Raw genomic sequence first — 20,740 nt, 5'->3', positions numbered from 1 at the left:
AATAAACCGAGAATTGTCAAAAGCATTAAAGTAAAGGATAAATGGGGAACACAACTCAGCAGCTTGGCCAAAGAATAACTAAGTCTCTTCACTCGCCATCCACAGCTGGTGCTTTTCACATAGCTCCCCCACAGTACAGTGGAGCTCCCGGAATGTGCGGGAATTAGTGCCGCACTTGTCACCCTGCCATTGTATAAGCCTTTGGTTTCTTCGGCTTCTCTCATGGACTCACTTGTAGTGACGAAGGCGGAGCTGCTGCTGGTTGTATGGTCTCCATGTCAGGTAGGGACAAAATCACCAGTGTAGGACTCACATTCTCCTGCTATGTCTGTGGTGAGCAGATACGCTGGTTTAACCCCTCCTATGACACTGTCAGAAACCAGCTGTTGTACGCTATTTGGACCACTAGTTTGTTGTGTTTTAATACTCAGAAAGGTCCCAAGTATGGCTGTTGTAACAATGTGTCTACAGCACCTGCCCACATGATCCCGAGAGCATGTCGCAATGTCTTTATGTACAAATACTTTCAGAACTCCATGGCATGAGGCGAGCAATGGGCATAGTCTGGCTACCTGGAACATTAGCTGTTGCAGCACATACGGCAGCTGCAGCCTGATAGACGGCAGCTGCGCTGGTGGGGGGAAGGGGGACTCTAAAACTTCAATGGCAGATCAACTTTTCCCCATATATCATCTCAGTGGTCGATGATGCAATGTCTGGCTTTACTGCTGTACGAAGTCCTAACAAGACCAGTGGCAGAGCAGCTGTCCAGTAACTATCATGGCACATAAGCATGGCCTTTAGTGTCCTATGCCATCGCTCAACCATTCCGTTGCTGAGGAATGGTAACTGGTGGTGCTGGAACCTACATAGTTACCGTATTTACTCGAATCTAAGCCGCACTCGAATCTAAGATGCACCTGAAAAATGAGACTCAAAAGCAAGGAAAAAAATTTTCCCAAATCTAAGCTGCACCTGAAATTTGAGACTCGAAATTCAACGGGAGAGAAAAGTTTTAGACCGCACCTCCAAATTGAAACAAAGTTGGTCCATTGTAACATGAGACACAATTTAGGTCGAATGGATGAAGATGCAGCTACAGCAGTTTGGTTCGAGTCCTAAGCTTAACATTTCAGCTTTACCAAGTAGCCACTGCTACGTGTCAGGCGCTCCGTCCACATTTATACGGGTACCCTTCCTTTTTCACGTGCTTCGTCTGGTTTGAATCGATTGCTTATTTTGCTTTGATCTGATAAGTGCTGTTCTCTTTGTTATAGGTGTTTACGTCACTCTAAGCTGAAAATGCATTATTGTACTGTGTCATGCATTGTTTGTTGCATTCTGATAATGAGTGTTTACGACTTGTCGCCCCTCACGGCTTGCCTTGCTTTTGTGCGCGCTCCGCCACATTTAAAAAAAAAAAAAAAAAAAAAAAAAAAAAAAAAAAAAAAAGAGAGAGAGAGAGAGAGAGAGAGAGAGAGAGAGAGAGAGAGAGAGAGAGAGAGAGAGAGAGAGAGAGGAATTGTCTCACAAGCGAAACAATGGCAAGAGACTGCTATTTGTTGTTACTTACACTGCTGCTTTCTTTGATAATGATCAACAAGAACCAAATAATAGACTGCATATGTTAGAAAATGTTCTGAACGAGAGTTTAGCGAAAATCTTTCTCCATTTCAAAATCTTTGCAGATGCCTCTTTAGTACATTACATTCTGCACAGAAATTAGAGTCACCTTAGATTTAAAAATCTAGCCAGTTGCTGTGCTTCATTTCTGGCTGTATCACTATACAGCATAAGAATAATATAAACATGACATGATACGTATATTCTTCCGCATTTGCTGTTGCTGTTCTGTAGTTTATGAGGCAGACAGGATTTAAATGAGACAGCAGCAAACACGAAAGAATACATGGCATAATGTTTACATTCTTCTACCTTTTCTTTTAATTTATTTACTGACGCAGAGGTTTTGGCGCCAGTATTTATCTTTGTGCCTGCAAATCATGCCTGTGTAGCGCTACATACATTCGACGGCAGAAGATAGTTGTGGCGGCACCAACAAACATTTTTCAGAACTTCCGTTTACTCTGCACTCAATTCTAAGCCGCTGGCGGTTTTTTGGATTGGAAAAACCGAAAAAAAGTGCGGCTTAGATTAGAGTAAATATGGTAGATAGCTCAAGAAATAATGTTGCCTTTGGTCTGAGCTGACATGAGTGAAACACCTGAGGCAGGAAATCTATGTATTCAGGAATGCCCTTGCTTTCATCTCAGCTGAAATAGCCCAGCTAAGAACTGCTTCTGACCATCTGACCAGCACGTATATCTTTTCATGACTATAAAGAAATAACAATATCCCTTCAAAAGTGGGATTGGGGCCACGATCTCTATATGCAAGGGAGAGAATTGACTTGTCGTCTTGGGAAAATCTCCCACTGGTTGGTGCACTTGTCTGCCAACTTTACATCATTCACAGGTCAAACATGTCCTCACCAACACGTGGCAGTTTTTTATATATATATCTAAAAACAAAGATGATGTGACTTACCAAACGAAAGTGCTGGCAGGTCGATAGACACACAAACAAACACAAACATACACACAAAATTCTAGCTTTCGCAACCAACGGTTGCCTCGTCAGGAAACAGGGAAGGAGAGGGAAAGACGAAAGGATGTGGGTTTTAAGGGAGAGGGTAAGGAGTCATTCCAATCCCGGGAGCGGATGTCTTACCTTAGGGGGAAAAATGACGGGTATACACTCGCACACACACACATATCCATCCACACATATACAGACACAAGCAGACATATTCAAAGACAAAGAGTTTAGGCAGAGGTGTCAGTCGAGGCGGAAGTGCAGATTCACCTGGTCCTACTCCAAATCCCATGCCACTTTCCTTGACGTTGACCTCCATCTGGCCAATGGCCAGCTTCACACGTCCGTCCACATCAAACCCACCAACAAGCAACAGTACCTCCATTATGACAGCTGCCACCCATTCCACATCAAACGGTCCCTTCCCTACAGCCTAGGTCTTCGTAGCAAACGAATCTGCTCCAGTCCGGAATCTCTGAACCATTACACCAACAACCTGACAACAGCTTTCGCATCCCGCAACTACCCTCCTGACCTGGTGCAGAAGCAAATAACCAGAGCCACTTCCTCATTCCCTCAAACCCAGAACCTCCCACAGAAGAACCACAAAAGTGCCCCACTTGTGACAGGATACTTTCCGGGACTGGACCAGACTCTGAATGTGGCTCTCCAGCAGGGATACGACTTCCTCAAATCCTGCCCTGAAATGAGATCCATCCTTCATGAAATCCTCCCCACTCCACCAAGAGTGTCTTTCCGCTGTCCACCTAACCTTCGTAACCTGTTAGTTCATCCCTATGAAATCCCCATACCACCTTCCCTACCCTCTGGCTCCTACCCTTGTAACCGCCCCCGGTGTAAAACCTGTCCCATGCACCCTCCCACCACCACCTACTCCAGTCCTGTAACCCGGAAGGTGTACACGATCAAAGGCAGAGCCACGTGTGAAAGCACCCATGTGATTTACCAACTGACCTGCCTACACTGTGACGCATTCTATGTGGGAATGACCAGCAACAAACTGTCCATTCGCATGAATGGACACAGGCAGACAGTGTTTGTTGGTAATGAGGATCACCCTGTGGCTAAACATGCCTTGGTGCACAGCCAGCACATCTTGGCACAGTGTTACACCGTCCGGGTTATCTGGATACTTCCCACTAACACCAACCTATCCGAACTCCGGAGATGGGAACTTGCTCTTCAATATATCCTCTCTTCCCGTTACCCACCAGGCCTCAATCTCCGCTAATTTCAAGTTGCCGCCACTCATACCTCACCTGTCATTCAACAACACCTTGCCTCTGCACTTCTGCCTCGACTGACATCTCTGCCCAAACTCTTTGTCTTTGAATATGTCTGCTTGTGTCTGTATATTTGTGGATGGATATGTGTGCGAGTGTATACCCGTCCTTTTTCCCCCTAAGGTAAGTCATCCGCTCCCGGGATTGGAATGACTCCTTACCCTCTCCCTTAAAACCCACATCCTTTCGTCTTTCCCTCTCCTTCTCTGTTTCCTGATGAGGCAACCGTTGGTTGCGAAAACTAGAATTTTGTGTGTATGTTTGTGTTTGTTTGTGTGTCTATCGACCTGCCAGCACTTTCGTTTGGTAAGTCACATCATCTTTGTTTTTACATATATTTTTCCCACGTGGAATGTTTCCCTATATATCAAAGATGATGTGACTTACCGAACGAAAGTGCTGGCAGGTCGATAGACACACAAACAAACACAAACACACACACAAAATTCAAGCTTTCGCAACAAACTGTTGCCTCATCAGGAAAGAGGGAAGGAGAGGGAAAGACGAAAGGATGTGGGTTTTAAGGGAGAGGGTAAGGAGTCATTCCAATCCCGGGAGCGGAAAGACTTACCTTAGGGGAAAAAAGGACGGGTATACACTCGCACACACACACATATCCATCCACACATACACAGACACAAGCAGACATTTACAAATGTCTGCTTGTGTATGTGTGTGTCTATATATATATATATATATATATATATATATATACTTGTCTGTATGTGTGGATGGATATGTGTGTGTGTGCGAGTGTATACCTGTCCTTTTTTCCCCCTAAGGTAAGTCTTTCCGCTCCCGGGATTGGAATGACTCCTTACCCCCTCCCTTAAAACCCACATCCTTTCGTCTTTCCCTCTCCTTCCCCTCTTTCCTGATGAGGCAACAGTTTGTTGCGAAAGCTTGAATTTTGTGTGTATATTTGTGTTTGTTTGTGTGTCTATCGACCTGCCAGCGCTTTTGTTTGGTAAGTCTCATCATCTTTCTTTTTATATATATATATATATATATATATATATATATATATATATATATATATATATATATATATATATATATATATAACAGAGGGAAACATTCCACGTGGAAAAATATATCTAAAAAGAAAGATGATGAGACTTACCAAACAAAAGCGCTGGCAGGTCGATAGACACACAAACAAACACAAATATACACACAAAATTCAAGCTTTCGCAACAAACTGTTGCCTCATCTCCTTCCCCTCTTTCCTGATGAGGCAACAGTTTGTTGCGAAAGCTTGAATTTTGTGTGTATATTTGTGTTTGTTTGTGTGTCTATCGACCTGCCAGCGCTTTTGTTTGGTAAGTCTCATCATCTTTCTTTTTATATATATATATATATATATATATATATATATATATATATATATATATATATATATATATATATAAGAGGGAAACATTCCACGTGGGAAAAAATATATCTAGAAACGAAGATGATGTGACTTACCAAACGAAAGCGCTGGCACGTCGATAGACACACAAACAAACACAAACATACACACAAAATTCTAGCTTTCGCAACCAACGGTTGCCTCGTCAGGAAAGAGGGAAGGAGAGGGAAAGACGAAAGGATTTGGGTTTTAAGGGAGTGGGTAAGGAGTCATTCCAATCCCGGGAGCGGAAAGACTTACCTTAGGGGGAAAAAAGGACGGGTATACACTCGCGCACACACACACATATACACATATACAGACACAAGCAGACATATACAGAGGCAAAGAGGTTGGGCCAACTGTCAAAAACTGACTTTCACAGTTACTGAGTCACAAATGGCACAGGTGGAGTCTTGGACACATTACACCAGATAAGGTATTTCTGTCCAATAACCACACTAGCTCAAGGTTAAAGGATGTTGGGTTGCTTTGAACAACTGTCATAGCTGTTTGTCTGTGGCTTGCTCTGCTCTCAGTTGGTCGTAATTTATCATGGCAGAATTGCACCAATTCTTGAGAAAAAAATCAACCACTATGCTCTATGTCCCTTATATCAGTAGATCCAAATGGCAGAACCACTGAGGAGAACAACCTCCTTTAATTCCTTGGAAAGTGAACACAATCGGCTTATTTTCGTACATGGTCAAATTTCAACATAAAGACCAAAGTGTCATATGGTTTCATAAATGACTAGTAATTCCTGATCATATGCATTCCGCTTAGTCTAGGTTTCAGACAGCTTTTGGGAGAAAAAGCCTAAAGGCTTCCAACTGCCCTCCATATTTTTCTGCAGTGCTGCACCAATAGCCAATCGACCGGCGCGTCTGCAACAATTGCTGAAGGTGCCTTACGAACTGGGTGAGACAACAGTACCACTCCTTGTAAACTAGCTCTTATCTTTTCAAAGGCTTGCTGCCTGGTGGGCATCCCAGGTAGGAGTTACCTGCCCTCAGTGTTGTTACCTGCTAGGGTGTTCATCAGCAGTGTATGCATCTTTGCTGCCCGCAGTAGATGGCATCTGTAAAAGTTGATAATCCTGAGGAATCTTCGTAACTGCTGATGACCAGTCATCCCAGGAATATTTTGTAAGGCCGTCTCCATCTTCTCCTTGAGCAGGCAGATACCAGCTGCTGATACAACGTGACAGAGAAACATCACTAGTTTTGGCAGAGAACATACTTTACTTCATTTATCACAAGTCCAGATTTCTTTACCCTGTCAAATACTGGTTTGAGGTGATCTTGATGTAAAATACTGGTTTGAGGTGATCTTGATGTAAATCAGCTGCTTGAGAAAATATTAAAATTTCATCCAGGTATATGAAGCAGAAATCCAGGCCCTTCAATACTTCATCTAGAAATCTCTGCCAGGTTTCGGCTGCATTTTTCAATCCGAATGGCATACAGATGTATTCAAAGAGTGTTAAAGGTGTTATCATAGTCATCTTAGGAATGTCCTCTTCAGAGACCAGAATTTGGTTCTATGCCTTCTTGCAGTCCATCATGCTGAATACTGTAGCCCTGCCTAAAATGTTCATAAAATCTCACAAATTAGGTATGGGATAGCTGTCAGATATTGTTCAAGCATTCAGTGCCCAATAATCCACACAGGGCCTCCACATGCTACCTTTCTTTCTAATGAGGTGCAGTGTGACTTTTGTACAATGCCTGTTTGCAATATGTCAAATTCCACTATTGCTTCCGTGAACAAATTGGGAGCTACTCTTATCACTGTTGGCCTGTGGTAATCTTGATGTGGTGCACCATGGTATGCAATATATTCTGTCCTCTACTTGGAACCTCTTGCTTCATTTAATGTTTAACTAAATCATTAGGTGAATCAACTGTGTTGCTTGCTCTTCTGCCTACTGTGCCCATTATCATCCCACTCTTCCACCTAACTTGCGCTGTGCTTAGTTGTAACTACAATTTGTGGTGGTGGATGAAATGTGCACCTAGAATCAGATCTTGCACATCAGCCAGTATGAACCTCCATTTGAAAACTGAGCTAGTTTGGTGCTAGCTTGATCTTGAGTGCAATAGCTCGAATTGATTTTATGTGTGCTATCATTCACCTACAGTTGGCTCCAGCTGCTCTGGTGGCACCACCATGAGTTTTGATGAGTCTTCTAGCGAGAAAGTGGGCAACTTGTAACAAGTCGGTCCAGGCAGTGAAACAGTGAAGTTCCACTCCAGAGCGCTGACTTGTTGTCAGCAGGAGTCAATGTTTATCTGCGGAGTTGCGCACAGAGTCCGTAAGGAGTGTAGGCGCAAGTGTGGTAATGTCTGAGTCTGCTAGGTGCAATGGGAAAACCTCATTCTGACTCAGGCATAGGCAGCCTGTGTATCCTTGAGCTCAGCACCACATGTGAATTACAGGATGTGATGGTGCCTTGGTAGAGTTGAGACATTTGTTGGATGTCGAACGTACTTTATTTCGGGGTGAGGTGTGACCTGGTACACTCTACAGTATGGTGGTTGCAGGGAGTATTTTTCAGTAACTGCTGACCCAAACTGCTGGACACATCAGTTGGTAGGGTGTTCAGTGCATGAGCTTTTCCCTTGAAAACACACTCTGCTACCATCTGGTATGGAGTAAGGATTTAGGGTGAGCAGTAAGCAACTATGCCACAAAAATATTTAACAAACTAAACAGTCTCTTTACTGATCCTTGAGAATATTTAACACAAACAGCACAAATGAATCAATGAACAAGAAGACAACATCTCATTACCAAATTTAGCATTCTACAACAGGAAGAACACTTTCAATTTAATTTTACAATGATGCAGTTCTGACCCTCAGAAAACGGTCCCTTGGACATTTAAGGCAAAACTAAAACCGAGAGAAGGTACATTCTAAAACACGCAAAACATAAAATCTTATGACCAGCAAGAATCAGCCACAAATACACTAGATAGTGAAATTCTAAGGATTCTTTTTGACAACTGAGCAATATGACATCAAATAATTTTAAAAAAATCTTTAAAATAAAGAACCTTAAAAAAACTCAGCAACAGGTAAAATTTAAAACTTGTTTTCTTAACCGTAATTAATGTACTCTTTAAGAACATTTAAATAAAACTGACCTGCTGCAAAACTTCAACTTCATGAGTTTAACTAATGTAAACATTACTGCGAACTCAATAACTCTGTTGATGCACCACAGAAGGTGAATGATTTATAGCAAACAACTTACATACTTGTGACAGTGCACAACAGTTCACAATGAGGTAGACAAAGAAATAGATTAGTGTTAAACTTAAAAGTTAAATACAGAGCAAATGGCCATCAGAAACTGATAGTTAATATCGCAATAAAATACACAGAGGGTATTCAAGGTGATCCTTAGGACAATAACACACGGAGGAAGTGGCCCAGGCAAACAACTTCTTTTCAAGGGTACAGCTCATGCGCTGAACTCACGTGATGGTCACCTTTCCCAAACAGTACCCTGCCAAACGATGCATCCAGTAGTCGTGTCAACAGTTTCCACAACTGGTCCCCCTCATCTGAGCCATCATACTGCACAGTGTTCAAGGTCACACCTCATCTCAAAATAATGAAGTACCTCTGATGTCCAAGGCACCATTGCACCCTGTAATTCAAATTGACGCTCCACATGAGGATACACGTGTTGCCCACAGCTGAGTAAGAATGAGGTTTGCCCCGTTGCACCTAGCAGATTTGGACATCAGTGTTATAATGGCTGAACCTACAGTCCTTACGGACTCTGCATGCAACTCCACACAGACAACCATTGGGACAGCTGCCAATACAGGTTACAGCCATGGGACAGAACTCCACTGTTTTACCTCCCGGGCTGACTCACCGTGAGCACCCATCTCCTTGCTAGAAGCCTCGCCAAAACTCACGGTGGCTCCACCAGAGTGGGTGTTGCCAACTGTGGATGAATGATAACACACCTAAAATCAAACTGAACTGTCGCACTCCAGATCGAGCCAGCAACAGACTGGCTCAAAAACTTTGCTGAAACCTATTTGCACTGTCACCTTCTGTTCGCCATAAGTCATGATGGTTGAGTTGTTAGGGGCAGTTAGGTGGACTGGTGCACCACTGCTCTTCCTGATTTTGATTAAATAGAAGTGTGCTAACATCTGACCTGAGTCAACCACGAAATATCCATTTTCCTGCCTGCCTGTCACAAATAAGCGGTATGACAACGAAAGCAGGCAAGAGTAAGAACATCTGCATGGGCACGGAAGGACTGTCTCGAATAACTGGGCTGATCCTGAGTGGTGCATCCTGTTTGTCTTCTATCACTCCACCAACGTTGTCTGTGGACGTAATGTCTATTCCTTCATACATACTGCGCCACTCTTGTGAAGCTATGTGGCCTGCTGCACCTACTGCAGGCCACTGGGGCCATTTGGGAATGTGCAGGGAAACACGCATCTCATGGTCCTCATATCACATCTTTTGTGGTACCAACACACTCAACAATTTAGCCCATCTGGTCCTTGATTCTGTTGGCAGATAAATGCTGCTGCACCGTACCTCTCCGCTCATTATCCTGTCTGTTTGGCTTCAGTACTGATAATTGTTAATGCATTGTGCCCAACTATAACTTTAGAGTGCAGAGCTGCTCACTGACGAACTTGCTTGGCTCCTGGCACATAGCTGCAGCTTATGCTGTGCTGCCATCATCAGCTACCTGTGTTACTGCTAAGTTGCTTGCCTGCCCTACTATCATGTGGACCTTGCCAGTGACTGATGATAAAGAAATTAAGTTGCCCACCCCATACGCAACTACTGCTATTTTCACTGACAGCAGCAGCTGCAAAAGCCACACATGTCGTAGCATCTCATCTGACATTGCTGTCCCCTCCACAAAACTCCAGAGATGCCGCCAGAATTCATAAGGTGTCCTGTCACCAATAAGCTTGAACTGCTGGACCTGCTGCAACCGGTCATCTAAAGATTTGCTCATACACCTTGACCACCGTGTAATGTATGTCCTGAATAGGATGCTTCAAAATGACATCTGACACGGCCTCCACCTGCCACTTCAAACTTTGTATAGTGTTCATGACATTGTTCTGCATGCTAACTCTATAGTCAGAAATCATAGTTTGGGTTTCTCCTGTAGGAACTTTGGCACTCCTGTTTTAATTGTCCGATTGTCAGCTCCGTTAGAGGCCTCAGTTCTTTTGTCTGCTGTATGCACGGCTTGTCAACACAACTTCCCATTATTACATGACATGTTTCACATTTACAGGTCCCTAGCCTCTCTCTCTAGCTCTTCTTGCAAGTGGGAAAATTGTTCTTCTATATAGTATTGTTCAGCACCATAATGTGAAGTCAACATCTCACTCTGTGCCGTGCTTTAATCTGCTGCTTTCTTTCATGCTTTTGAGGTCAGCATTTTATAGGTAATGCTCTTGGTGTAGTCTACCAGTACAGAAACTGCCCAGAATACATAGCAATAATTTACAGTAACTTCCCAGAATACGGAACAATAACTATTTAACATCTTGGTTACATGAAAATTGCCACTTAACAACAGATAAACACAGAACAGTCAAAACATTAAAGCAAATGATGAATGAGAAAAAAACAACTCAGCTAGTCGCCCAAGGAATAACTATGTCTCTTCATTTGCTGTCCTTAGCTGCTGTCTCCCACAAGCCTTAGCGTTTGGTGCTGACATTATATAAAGAACATAAATATTTGTAGGACAAATACAAACTCAAGAAAGTATTCAGCTATTAAAGTCCAAAAAGAATTTATGTAAGCATGACAAATTTTGTTTCAAGTAGGTTTTTCATAAATCAACGGTGAAGAGAGCATCAGTTTTAGAACATTTTAGCCATATTGCCACTCTTTGACTGAAACAGGGAAGTGAAAGCCTGTATTATAAACATAGTTTTACATAGTTTTCAGCACTTTTTGCGCAAATTCATTAAATCAACAGAGAGCATTTTCAGGAGTAATCAATAGTGTTTGTTTTTGAATCTGTGACTGGATGAGTAACCTACAAGCTACTGTGCTAATGTTTAAACTCTTCTGCAGTGGAAGATTCCACACACTACAAAACACTACAAAATAGATCTTACATGTTGCATAAATAACTAAATACTTGTACTTCTGTGTAGTATCAGGAAGTATTATATTCTTGGGCCTCACCTGTTACAAGAGAAATGAACTTGTAGCAGTTTGCCTTGGTGCCACCAGAAGGGGTGAGCATTTCAGCAAGAGCTCGACGAGCACGACGTTGCCCAGCAGCTGCTTCGCTACGCCATGATTCTAATAGGCGAGGGTGTGTATGGGCCAATGCCACACATCCATCACTACAACATGATAGTGATGCTATCTCTGAAATGGGGTGCAAAAGACCTTTTGCATTTCTCCCCAATGTCCGTTCCACCCGAGCATTCCTAACAAGAACAAACTATGATGATGACAATAAGAGGAGCCCGGTAGGCACAAAAATAGAAACATATTGGAAACAGTTCACAAAATACCATGGAATCAAGTAACTCATCATACAGTATGAAGGAGTCAACAAAAGCCTTAAACCAATACATAGAAATATATATTTCAGAGTGAAATGTGTTTCAAAACTAGCAAAACACAAACATGATAATAGTGTGTGAAACATTCAATCCAGAGAACTCAACACAAAGTATATTTGGGAAACATGTGAATTTTGTGGCAACCTAGCCAAAAATGTCTCATCCCCTCGGGTAAGTCTCCCCTGACCTGTGGTTCTGGGCGACTTTTCCAGAACTCTTCCCATTCCCGAAACTTCACTATTCCTTTTCCTTTGTACCCCTTCCTTTTCCTTCAACCCTTCTACCAGAAGAAGGAGCCACTGGTTTGAAACGTTTGTACATTTCCATATCTTTTATATGTTTGTTCTTCTGCTACCAACTGGTAAGTAGACCTTTTTTTATCACATAATTAAATATTCAAGCACTGATTATTTTCATTGATCACATTGAGGACAACAGAGAAAAGATTTACATACTGCATTCTGCCCTCTAAGTATGTTTGACTGAACAAGATCATACAATGGTTTCTGTTTTCTACCATTCCACAACTGCTGAAGTTACACAAAGATATGTGCTGCAGAATTGAGAAACAATTAAAAATAACTCAACTAAGGAAAGGATACTGCATATGATGTGGTAGCTGTTTGATTTTAATTATTATGCAAAAGAACTTTTTCCCCTTCTAGTAGTAGTTTATTGTAATTCACTACAATAGCAAAGTAATCCAAATGACAGGGAAAAACACAGCCCATTTCTGTTTATAAGAAGAGACATTAGACAGATGCCCATAAGCCTATACCAGTGACATCTAGTTGGTTAATTGCAACAGACAGAAGACTTGTTTTGTTGGTGTCACACAGATTAGCAATTTTGATAGAGATAAACTCACACAGCAATGTTCCTTTTTGGCACACCAGTGTAGAAGGGTGCACAGAATCTGCTAAGTGAAAAATCCATGCAATACACACATTTATTTATATACAAAAGCCGAATTTGAAATTTTTCTTTGAGTGAGACCACGAGCACAATATCATGTGCCAATTTACAGTTCTAGATTCACATACTTCACTGTTTGCATAGTTTCTGCATACTCTTTTCACTGATTGTATCAATACCTGTTTTTACTGTAATACATTGTGAAATTTTGAACATTAGTGAGTGCTGCGATAAACTCGTACTATTATCATTAATTGTACGCTTAAACTTTATTGTGCTCTTTTAAAATTTTTGAGAACAGTAGGCCTATCCACGTTCAAAACAACTGTTCTCTAATTTCACTGTACAATTAAGTGAGAAACAGATTAGTTTGAGAATTTTCAGACAATTACAAAATATATTTTCGTAAATTACCAGTATGAGTGTTTTGGGTATGTAATTTATTTCATAGCAAATCAGTGTTTGTGGTTCACAGTTCTGCCAAAGCATACATCATCCCTGAACTTGTATTGTACATTAACACAAATAAATGTGTTTTTTGAGAATCTTATCAAGATACCATTGTTCTCTGCATAATCCACGAGCAATGTGTAGCAATTCCGCATTTGTTATATAGTTACTGTAGGAGATTTTGTAACTAACTTATTGTGTTACATCTAGTTTTCCCTTAGAGAGGATTAGTCAATACACTACCTGCATTTATCATAAGATTGTCAGTCCTTATAATCACATGTCATGCCTACTAGGGCACCACAAAACTGACTGTCAACAGCCAATAGCTAAAATTGTCAGTTGTGCGCCCCTGGTAGCTGAGTGGTCTGCGTGACAGAATGTCAATCCTATGGGCCCGGGTTCAATTCCCGGCTGAGTCGGAGATTTTTCTCCGCTCAGGGACTGGGTGTTGTGTTGTCCTAATCATCATCACTTCATCCCCATCGACGCACAAGTCATCGAAGTGGCGTCAAATTGAAAGACTTGCACCCGGCGAACGATCTACCCGACGGGAGGCCCTAGTCACACGACAGTTTCATTTTATTTTTATTGTCAGTTCACCTTATGCACTGGCTGGTGACAGTCAGTCTTGTGGCCCTCTAGTAGGCATGACATGTGATTATATGGATGCAATGTTGTGGTGATTTGTGTATATAGTAATTTTAAACTTTACTTTTAATGTGCCAACACGTCATTCATGTCATATATTGTGCATCTGGAGATTTAATGGAAAGAATTTGTGTGTATATGACACAATATGTTTATAATAACCTGTACAAAGATCTAATGATGGTAATGTAGTTTACTGAAACTGGTTATCAACAATACAGTGTTTTGTTGCGATTTTGTCTAAGAAGTTTTTCCTCTCATAAGAAAGTAAATACAGATCACCCCTTCATACTCAGTATGAGTAAACTAATGGGCAACTAAAACAAGCACAATGATATATATGTTCAGTAAACTTTCAGCACAGGGCAGGAGCATGTGGATGAACTCTGGCTCAAGTTTAAAAGAACAGTTCACTATACACTGGATAGATATGTACACAGTAGGACTGTTCATAATGGAAACGAGCGTTTGGCATTATTGGCTGGGAGGCCCCTTGCGGGGCAGGTCCGGCCACCTTGGTGCAGGTCTTATTACATTCGACGCCACATTGGGCGACCTGCATGCCGGATGGGGATGAAATGATGATAAAGACAGCACAACACCCAGTTCCTGAGCAGAGGAAATTTCTGACCCAGCCGGGAATCGAACCCAGGTCCCTAGGACAGCAATCCGTCACACTGACCACTCAGCTATCAGGGCGGACAGTTCATAATGGGAGGGAACCTCCATGGTAAACAGTAAACAATCACTGTTTTTATAAAAACACCAGGTGTAAAACAAAGTGTAGGGCTATAGATAGTGAGATGTCAAATGAAACATGTTTGGGTGTCAAGAGAGAAACATTTGATTGCCTTCAATTACTACAGTAGCAGAATACTGTCAAGTGATATTTCACAGAACCCAAATAAATTTTGGTTATATGTAAAGTTGTTAGAGGTACCAAATTTAGTGACCAGTCCCTAGCAAATGAGATAGGAACTCAAATTGAGAGTAGCAAAGCAAAAGCTGAGATGCTTAACTCCATTTTCAAATTTTCCTTTACAAGCGAAAACCTAGGAGAATTGCCCCGATTTAATCATCGTACCACTGAAAAAAATGAATGAAATATGTATTTTGTATGAGTGGTGTTGCGAAGCAGGTGAAATCATTAAAACTGAACAAAGCTCCAGTGCCTGATGGAATCTCTGTCTAATTCTATACTGAATTTGTGGCTGAGTTAGCCCCTGTTCTAATTATAATCTATCATAGATCCCTGCCTGAAGGGGGAGGGCACTGTGCCCAGTTCTTGGAAAAAGGCACACGCCACACCTGTCTACAAGAAGGGTAGTAGAAATGACCTACTACAAAACTACCCTCCAATATCCTTGACATTGATTCGTTGTAGAAGCAGAACATATTCTGAGCTCAAACATAATGAGGTATCATCTTGAACAGAATGACCTTCTCAATGCCAACCAGCATGGATTATGAAGACATCAATCATTGGAAACCCAACTTGCACTTTTCTCATATTACATACTGAAAGCTTTGGATCAAGGCAGTCAGGTAGGTGCAGTATACCTTGATTTCTGAAAAGCATTTGACGCAGTACCACGCCTATGCTTATTGTCAAAAGTACGATCATAAGGGGTATCAAGTGTAATTTGTGTTTGGATTGAGTATTTTTTGACAGGGAGGACGCAATATTTTATCTTGGATGGAGAGTCATTGTCAGATGTAGAAGTAACTTAGGATGTGCCCCAGGGAAGTGTGTTAGGACCCTTGTTGTCCATGTTGTATATTAATGACCTCGCAGATAATATTAATAGCAAAATCAGAGTTTTTGCAATCAGAGTTTTTGCAGATGATGCAGTTGTCTATAATGAAGTACTATCTGAAAGAAGCTGCTTAATATATTCAACCAGATCTTGATAATACTTCAAGGTGATGCAGAGATTGACAACTTGCTTTAAACGTTCAGTAATGTAAAATTTTGCACTTCACAAAATGATTAAAACGTGGTATCCTATGACAATAATATCAATGCATTACTGTTGGAATCAGTCAACTCATACAAATACTTGGCTGTAACACTTTGTAGGGGTATGAAATGGAATGATCATATAGGTTCAGTTGTGGTATAGCAGATGGCAGACGTCAGTTTATTGGTAGAATACTCAGGAAGTGCAATCAGTCTTCAGAGCAGATTGATTACAAATCACTTGTATGACCAGTTCTGGAATATTACTCAAGTGTATTGGATCTGTACCAGATAGGACTAACAGGGGATATTGAATATATACAAGAAGGGTGACACGAATGGTCATAGGTTTGTTTAATCCATGGGAGAGCATCACAGAGACACTGAAGGAACTGAAATGGAAGACTCTTGAAGATAGACATAAATTACCCCGAGAAAGTCTATTAAGCAAGTTTCAAGAACCGGCTTTAAATGATTACTCTAGGAATATACTACAACCCCCTAAATATCACTCAGGTAGGGATTGTGAGGATAAGAGTAGAACAATTATTGCACACACAGAGGCATCAATCAATCAATCATTCTTCCTTTGCCCCCATAGGTGAGTGGAACGAGAAGAAATCCTAGTAACTGGTACAATGGGAGGTACCCTCTGACATGCACCTCACAGTGCTTTGCAGAGGACTGATATAAATGAAGATGTAGACATCTATCTGTTCTTAAATAGTAGAAAAACTTGTGTTTGTATTTTTTAAGATTTTCAAAGACTGAAAAACTACTCTACAAGAAACAATATGGTTTCCACAAGCAACAACAGTGCGAAATTAAGATACCTCTCTTTGTCTGTGAGAACAAGAAAGCAGTAGATAATGGAAGGTTGATACCATATTCCTTGACTTCAAGACAGTATTCAAATACTGTTCTGTGGTAATTAATCAGGAAAATATATGTTTAGGATAATGGAACAGCTTTGTGTATCTACTGAAGACTTCCTGATATATAAGACTCAGTACATTATCAATGGGGAGGAAACTAAAAATATGACAGAAGATTTGGTTGTACATCACTGGGGTGTTTAGAGCCAGTTACTGTTCACAATAACAGCTCCAGAGTATGCAGTTGCAAATTTTAATAAAATCCAAGAACACCTGCAGATGTTCAACACTTGGTGCAGAGACTGGCAGTTGAAACTCAGCACAAATAAATGTAAAGTAATGTGTGTAAATGATGGGAACAACTCATTTGACTAAACCGCTAGCATGATGTCTGTAAAGTGTTGTTAAAATATCTTATCAATATTACAAGCTACTTGTAACTACAAATCATCTAAATTTTGATTAAATGTGAAAATATACATCTCAACTAATTTTTTTGCTTGTTTTAACCTGTAAAGTAAGATGGTAACTAGTGAAATGTGTTTGTGGCACCTTGGACAGCATTTTCTCTTGTGTATTCTAAACAAACAATATGCAGCAGTACTATGATTAAAAATATGTCAACTGCCAAGTACAGAAATATCTGTGGTGATCTTAAGCAACGACAAACTCCCAAAATATGTTATGGGACATATAAATCATATTGGTACTGAAATACCTAAGTCCACCTGATAATTATAGTATAAAACCATCAAAAAGTATTGTGGAACAGATAAACAATATTTGTAATGATCTGCAGTATATTTTATTTGTGATTTAACAGTATATATTCTAGTTTAATTTTCTTTTACTTGGCATTACATAAACATTTTTCAATTCCAGTTAGTGCATTACTTCACCCGAGTTCAATTCCTCCTTCGGGCCTTGTATCTCAGATTTATAAAGTATTCAGTGGCACATCTTCCCCTTCATATCCATCTCTGTCAAATCTGTGCCACCGTCTACAGTGTGTCAAATAAAAAAACTATGAAACAAAGACAACATTAGGAAAAGGAAAGATTGCAACTCACCATACAGTGGAGATTTTGATTTGCAGACAGACACAACAAAAAGATTACTAAAAACGTAACCTTTCAACCAGAATGCCTTCCTCTGAAATAGACAATATACACACACAAACACAGTTCACACACACATGACCAATGTCTCTGGCTGCTGGGGCTAGATTGCGAGCAGCTGCGCATTACGGGAGAAGCAGCATGGTGGTAGCTGGGAGGGGGGGGGGGGGGGGGAGTTGGGTATAGGTAAGGAATGGTAAAGTGCTATTTGTGGGAGCATGTGGGGATGAGGTGGAGAGAGAGAAAGGGGCAGCTAGATGCAGTTAGGATGTTGGACAGGAGGGGGAAGGGGAGGGGGTGAGAGCAGAGGAGGAGGGCAGTAAAAAGATTGTGAGTGCACTTGTGGAATGGAAGGCCGTGGAGTGTAAAGAGGGGATAGGTAGGTGAAGGACAATGACTAATGAAGGTTGAGGCCAGGAGGGTTAAGAGGACATTGGATATATTACAAGGAGAGTTCCCACCTGCACAATTCAGAAAAGCTGGTGTTGGTAAGAAGGATCCAGATGGCACAGGCTATGAAACAGTCATTAAAATGAAGAATGTTGTGTTGGGCAGCATGCTCAGCAACTGGGTGGTCCAGCTGTTTCTTGGCCATATTTTGTTGGGAATTCTATGGGAAAGTGATGCTTGCGACTGGACTGGAGTAATGAATGCACTGCGAGGCAAAATGTTAAAACAGCAACTAAAAAGGACAACACTATAAAAGGGACATTAACAGGCAATGGATTAAAAGAAAACTGCATAATCAAATGTCCTTAGACAGGTTTGTCAAGTGGATAAAACGAAGAATGCGAGCAGCTGTTCCTGGGTTATCCTCTAAAATTTCCTCCAGAGTACGTGGCACGCCAAGATCAATGCGTAGTGCATTAAAATTTGGACAGGACGTTAAAATGTGGCGTACTGTCAGCAACTGCCCACATGGGCAGAACAGCGCTGGTGCAGCCGTCAGCAGATGGCGGTGGCTGAACCGGCAGTGTCCAATCCGTAACCGGGCCAAAACGACCTCCTCCCGCCGAGAAGGGTGTGAAGAGGTCATCCAAGCCATGGGGGAGGATTCAAGGCCTGACGCTTGTTTTCAGTAAGTGTAGACCAATCGGCATGCCACAGCGATAAAATGCACTGACAAATGACCCTGCTAAAATCAGATAAAGGTGCACAACAAGAAGCTATCCAAGGCTGGAGGACCGCAGCATTGGCCGCGGCATCTGCAGCTTCGTTCCGAGGGATACCGACATGGCCAGGAACCCACGTAAAGGTAACCGGAGAACCGTTGTCCGCCAGCTGCTGAAGAAAGTGTTAGATCCGGTGCACGAAAGGGTGAACCGGATATGGATCACTGAGGCTCTTGATGGCACTCAGGGAGTCAGAGCAGATGACATAAGCAGAATGTCAGTGGTGGCGGATGTAAAGAACAGCCTGATAGAGGGGAAAATAGCTTAGCTGTGAAGACCAAACAATGGCCATGGAGCCGGTATTTGAAACTGTGTGCCCCGACAATAAAAGAACACCCGACACCGCCATTGGTCTTAGAGCCATCTGTATAAATGAAGATCGTATTAATGAACTTCGACCAAAGTTCGACAAACCGCGAGCGGTATACCGAAGCTACAATAACCTCCTTTGGGAGCGAGCTGAGGTCAAGGTGAACGCGAACCTGAGCCTGGAGCCAAAGTGGCGTTTGGCTCTCACCCACTCTAAAGGTTGCAGGGAGTGGAACAACAAGTTGCTGAAGGAGGTGATGAAAGCGAACTCCAGGGGGTAGCAGGGCAGATACATACAACCCGTATTGATGGTCGAGAGAGTCGTCAAAAGAGGAACGATAAGATGGGTGGTCGGGCATTGATAATAGCCAACAGGCATACCGACAAAGCAGTATATCGCACCGGTAGGTGAGTGGCAATTCACCGGCTTCAGCATGAAGACTCTCGACGGGACTAGTATAGAACACTCCGATTGCAAGATGTAACCCCCGATGTTGTATAGAGTTGAGGTTGCGTAAGATGGACGGCCGTGCAGAGGAGTATACAAAGCTCCCATAATCCAGCTTTGAGCGGACGATCGACCGATATAGGTGAAGTAGGACGGTTCGATCTGCTCCCCACGACGTACCACTGAGAACCCGGAGGACATTTAGAGAATGGGTACAATGGGCAGCCAAATATGACACAAGTGGAGACCAGCTAAGTTTCCTGTCAAATGTAAGACCTAAAAATTTTGTTGTCTCCACGAATGGGAGAGCAACGGGACGGAGATGTAAGGACGGTGGGAGAAACTCTTTGTAGCGGCAGAAGTTAATACAGACTGTTTTCTCGGCAGAAAAACAGAAGCCACTGGCGACACTCCAGGAGTAAATATGGTCAAGACAATGCTGATGACAGGGCTCCAGGAAACATGTACGCTGCGCACTGCAGTAGATGGTAAAATTGTCCACGAAAAGGGAGCCTGATACATCAGCTGTGAGGCAATCCATTATTAGATTGATCGCTATGGCGAAGAGAGCGATGCTCAAAACTGAGCCCTGTGGCACCCCATTCTCCTGGCGAAAGGTGTCAGACAGGACAGAAACCACACGAACCCTGAACTTTCAATCCATTAAAAATGCACGAATAAAAACAAGGAGGCGACCACGAAGGCCCCATGTATGCATCCTGTGGAGAACAGGTGTCGTAAGCCTTCTCCAAATCAAAGAACACAGCCACTGTCTGGCGCTTCTGCAGGAAGTTGTTCAAAATGAAGGTCGACAAGGTAACCAGATGGTCAACAACAGAGTGGCGCCTACGAAATCCACATTGTACATTGGTCAGTAGGCGTCGAGATTCAAGCAGACAAACCAAACGAGAGTTAACCATTCGTTCCATCACCTTACAGACACAGCTGGTAA

The 20,740-nt window shown here is 42.1% G+C and overlaps 1 protein-coding gene across 2 annotated transcripts in view; it reads right to left on the bottom strand.

The window, feature by feature from the left end:
• The window catches only part of LOC126260015 (uncharacterized), a 159,822-nt gene that overhangs the window by 44,601 nt on the left and 94,481 nt on the right, over positions 1–20,740 (bottom strand). For both annotated transcript variants that reach the window (XM_049957176.1, XM_049957177.1), the window contains exon 8: positions 11,502–11,752. In XM_049957176.1, the coding sequence (XP_049813133.1) occupies positions 11,502–11,752 (251 nt within the window). The remainder of the gene's footprint in view (positions 1–11,501; positions 11,753–20,740) is intronic.

Source organism: Schistocerca nitens, chromosome 5, assembly GCF_023898315.1.
Source record: "Schistocerca nitens isolate TAMUIC-IGC-003100 chromosome 5, iqSchNite1.1, whole genome shotgun sequence".
NCBI lineage: Eukaryota > Metazoa > Arthropoda > Insecta > Orthoptera > Acrididae > Schistocerca > Schistocerca nitens.
This window is presented reverse-complemented; position numbering and strand designations above follow the sequence as displayed.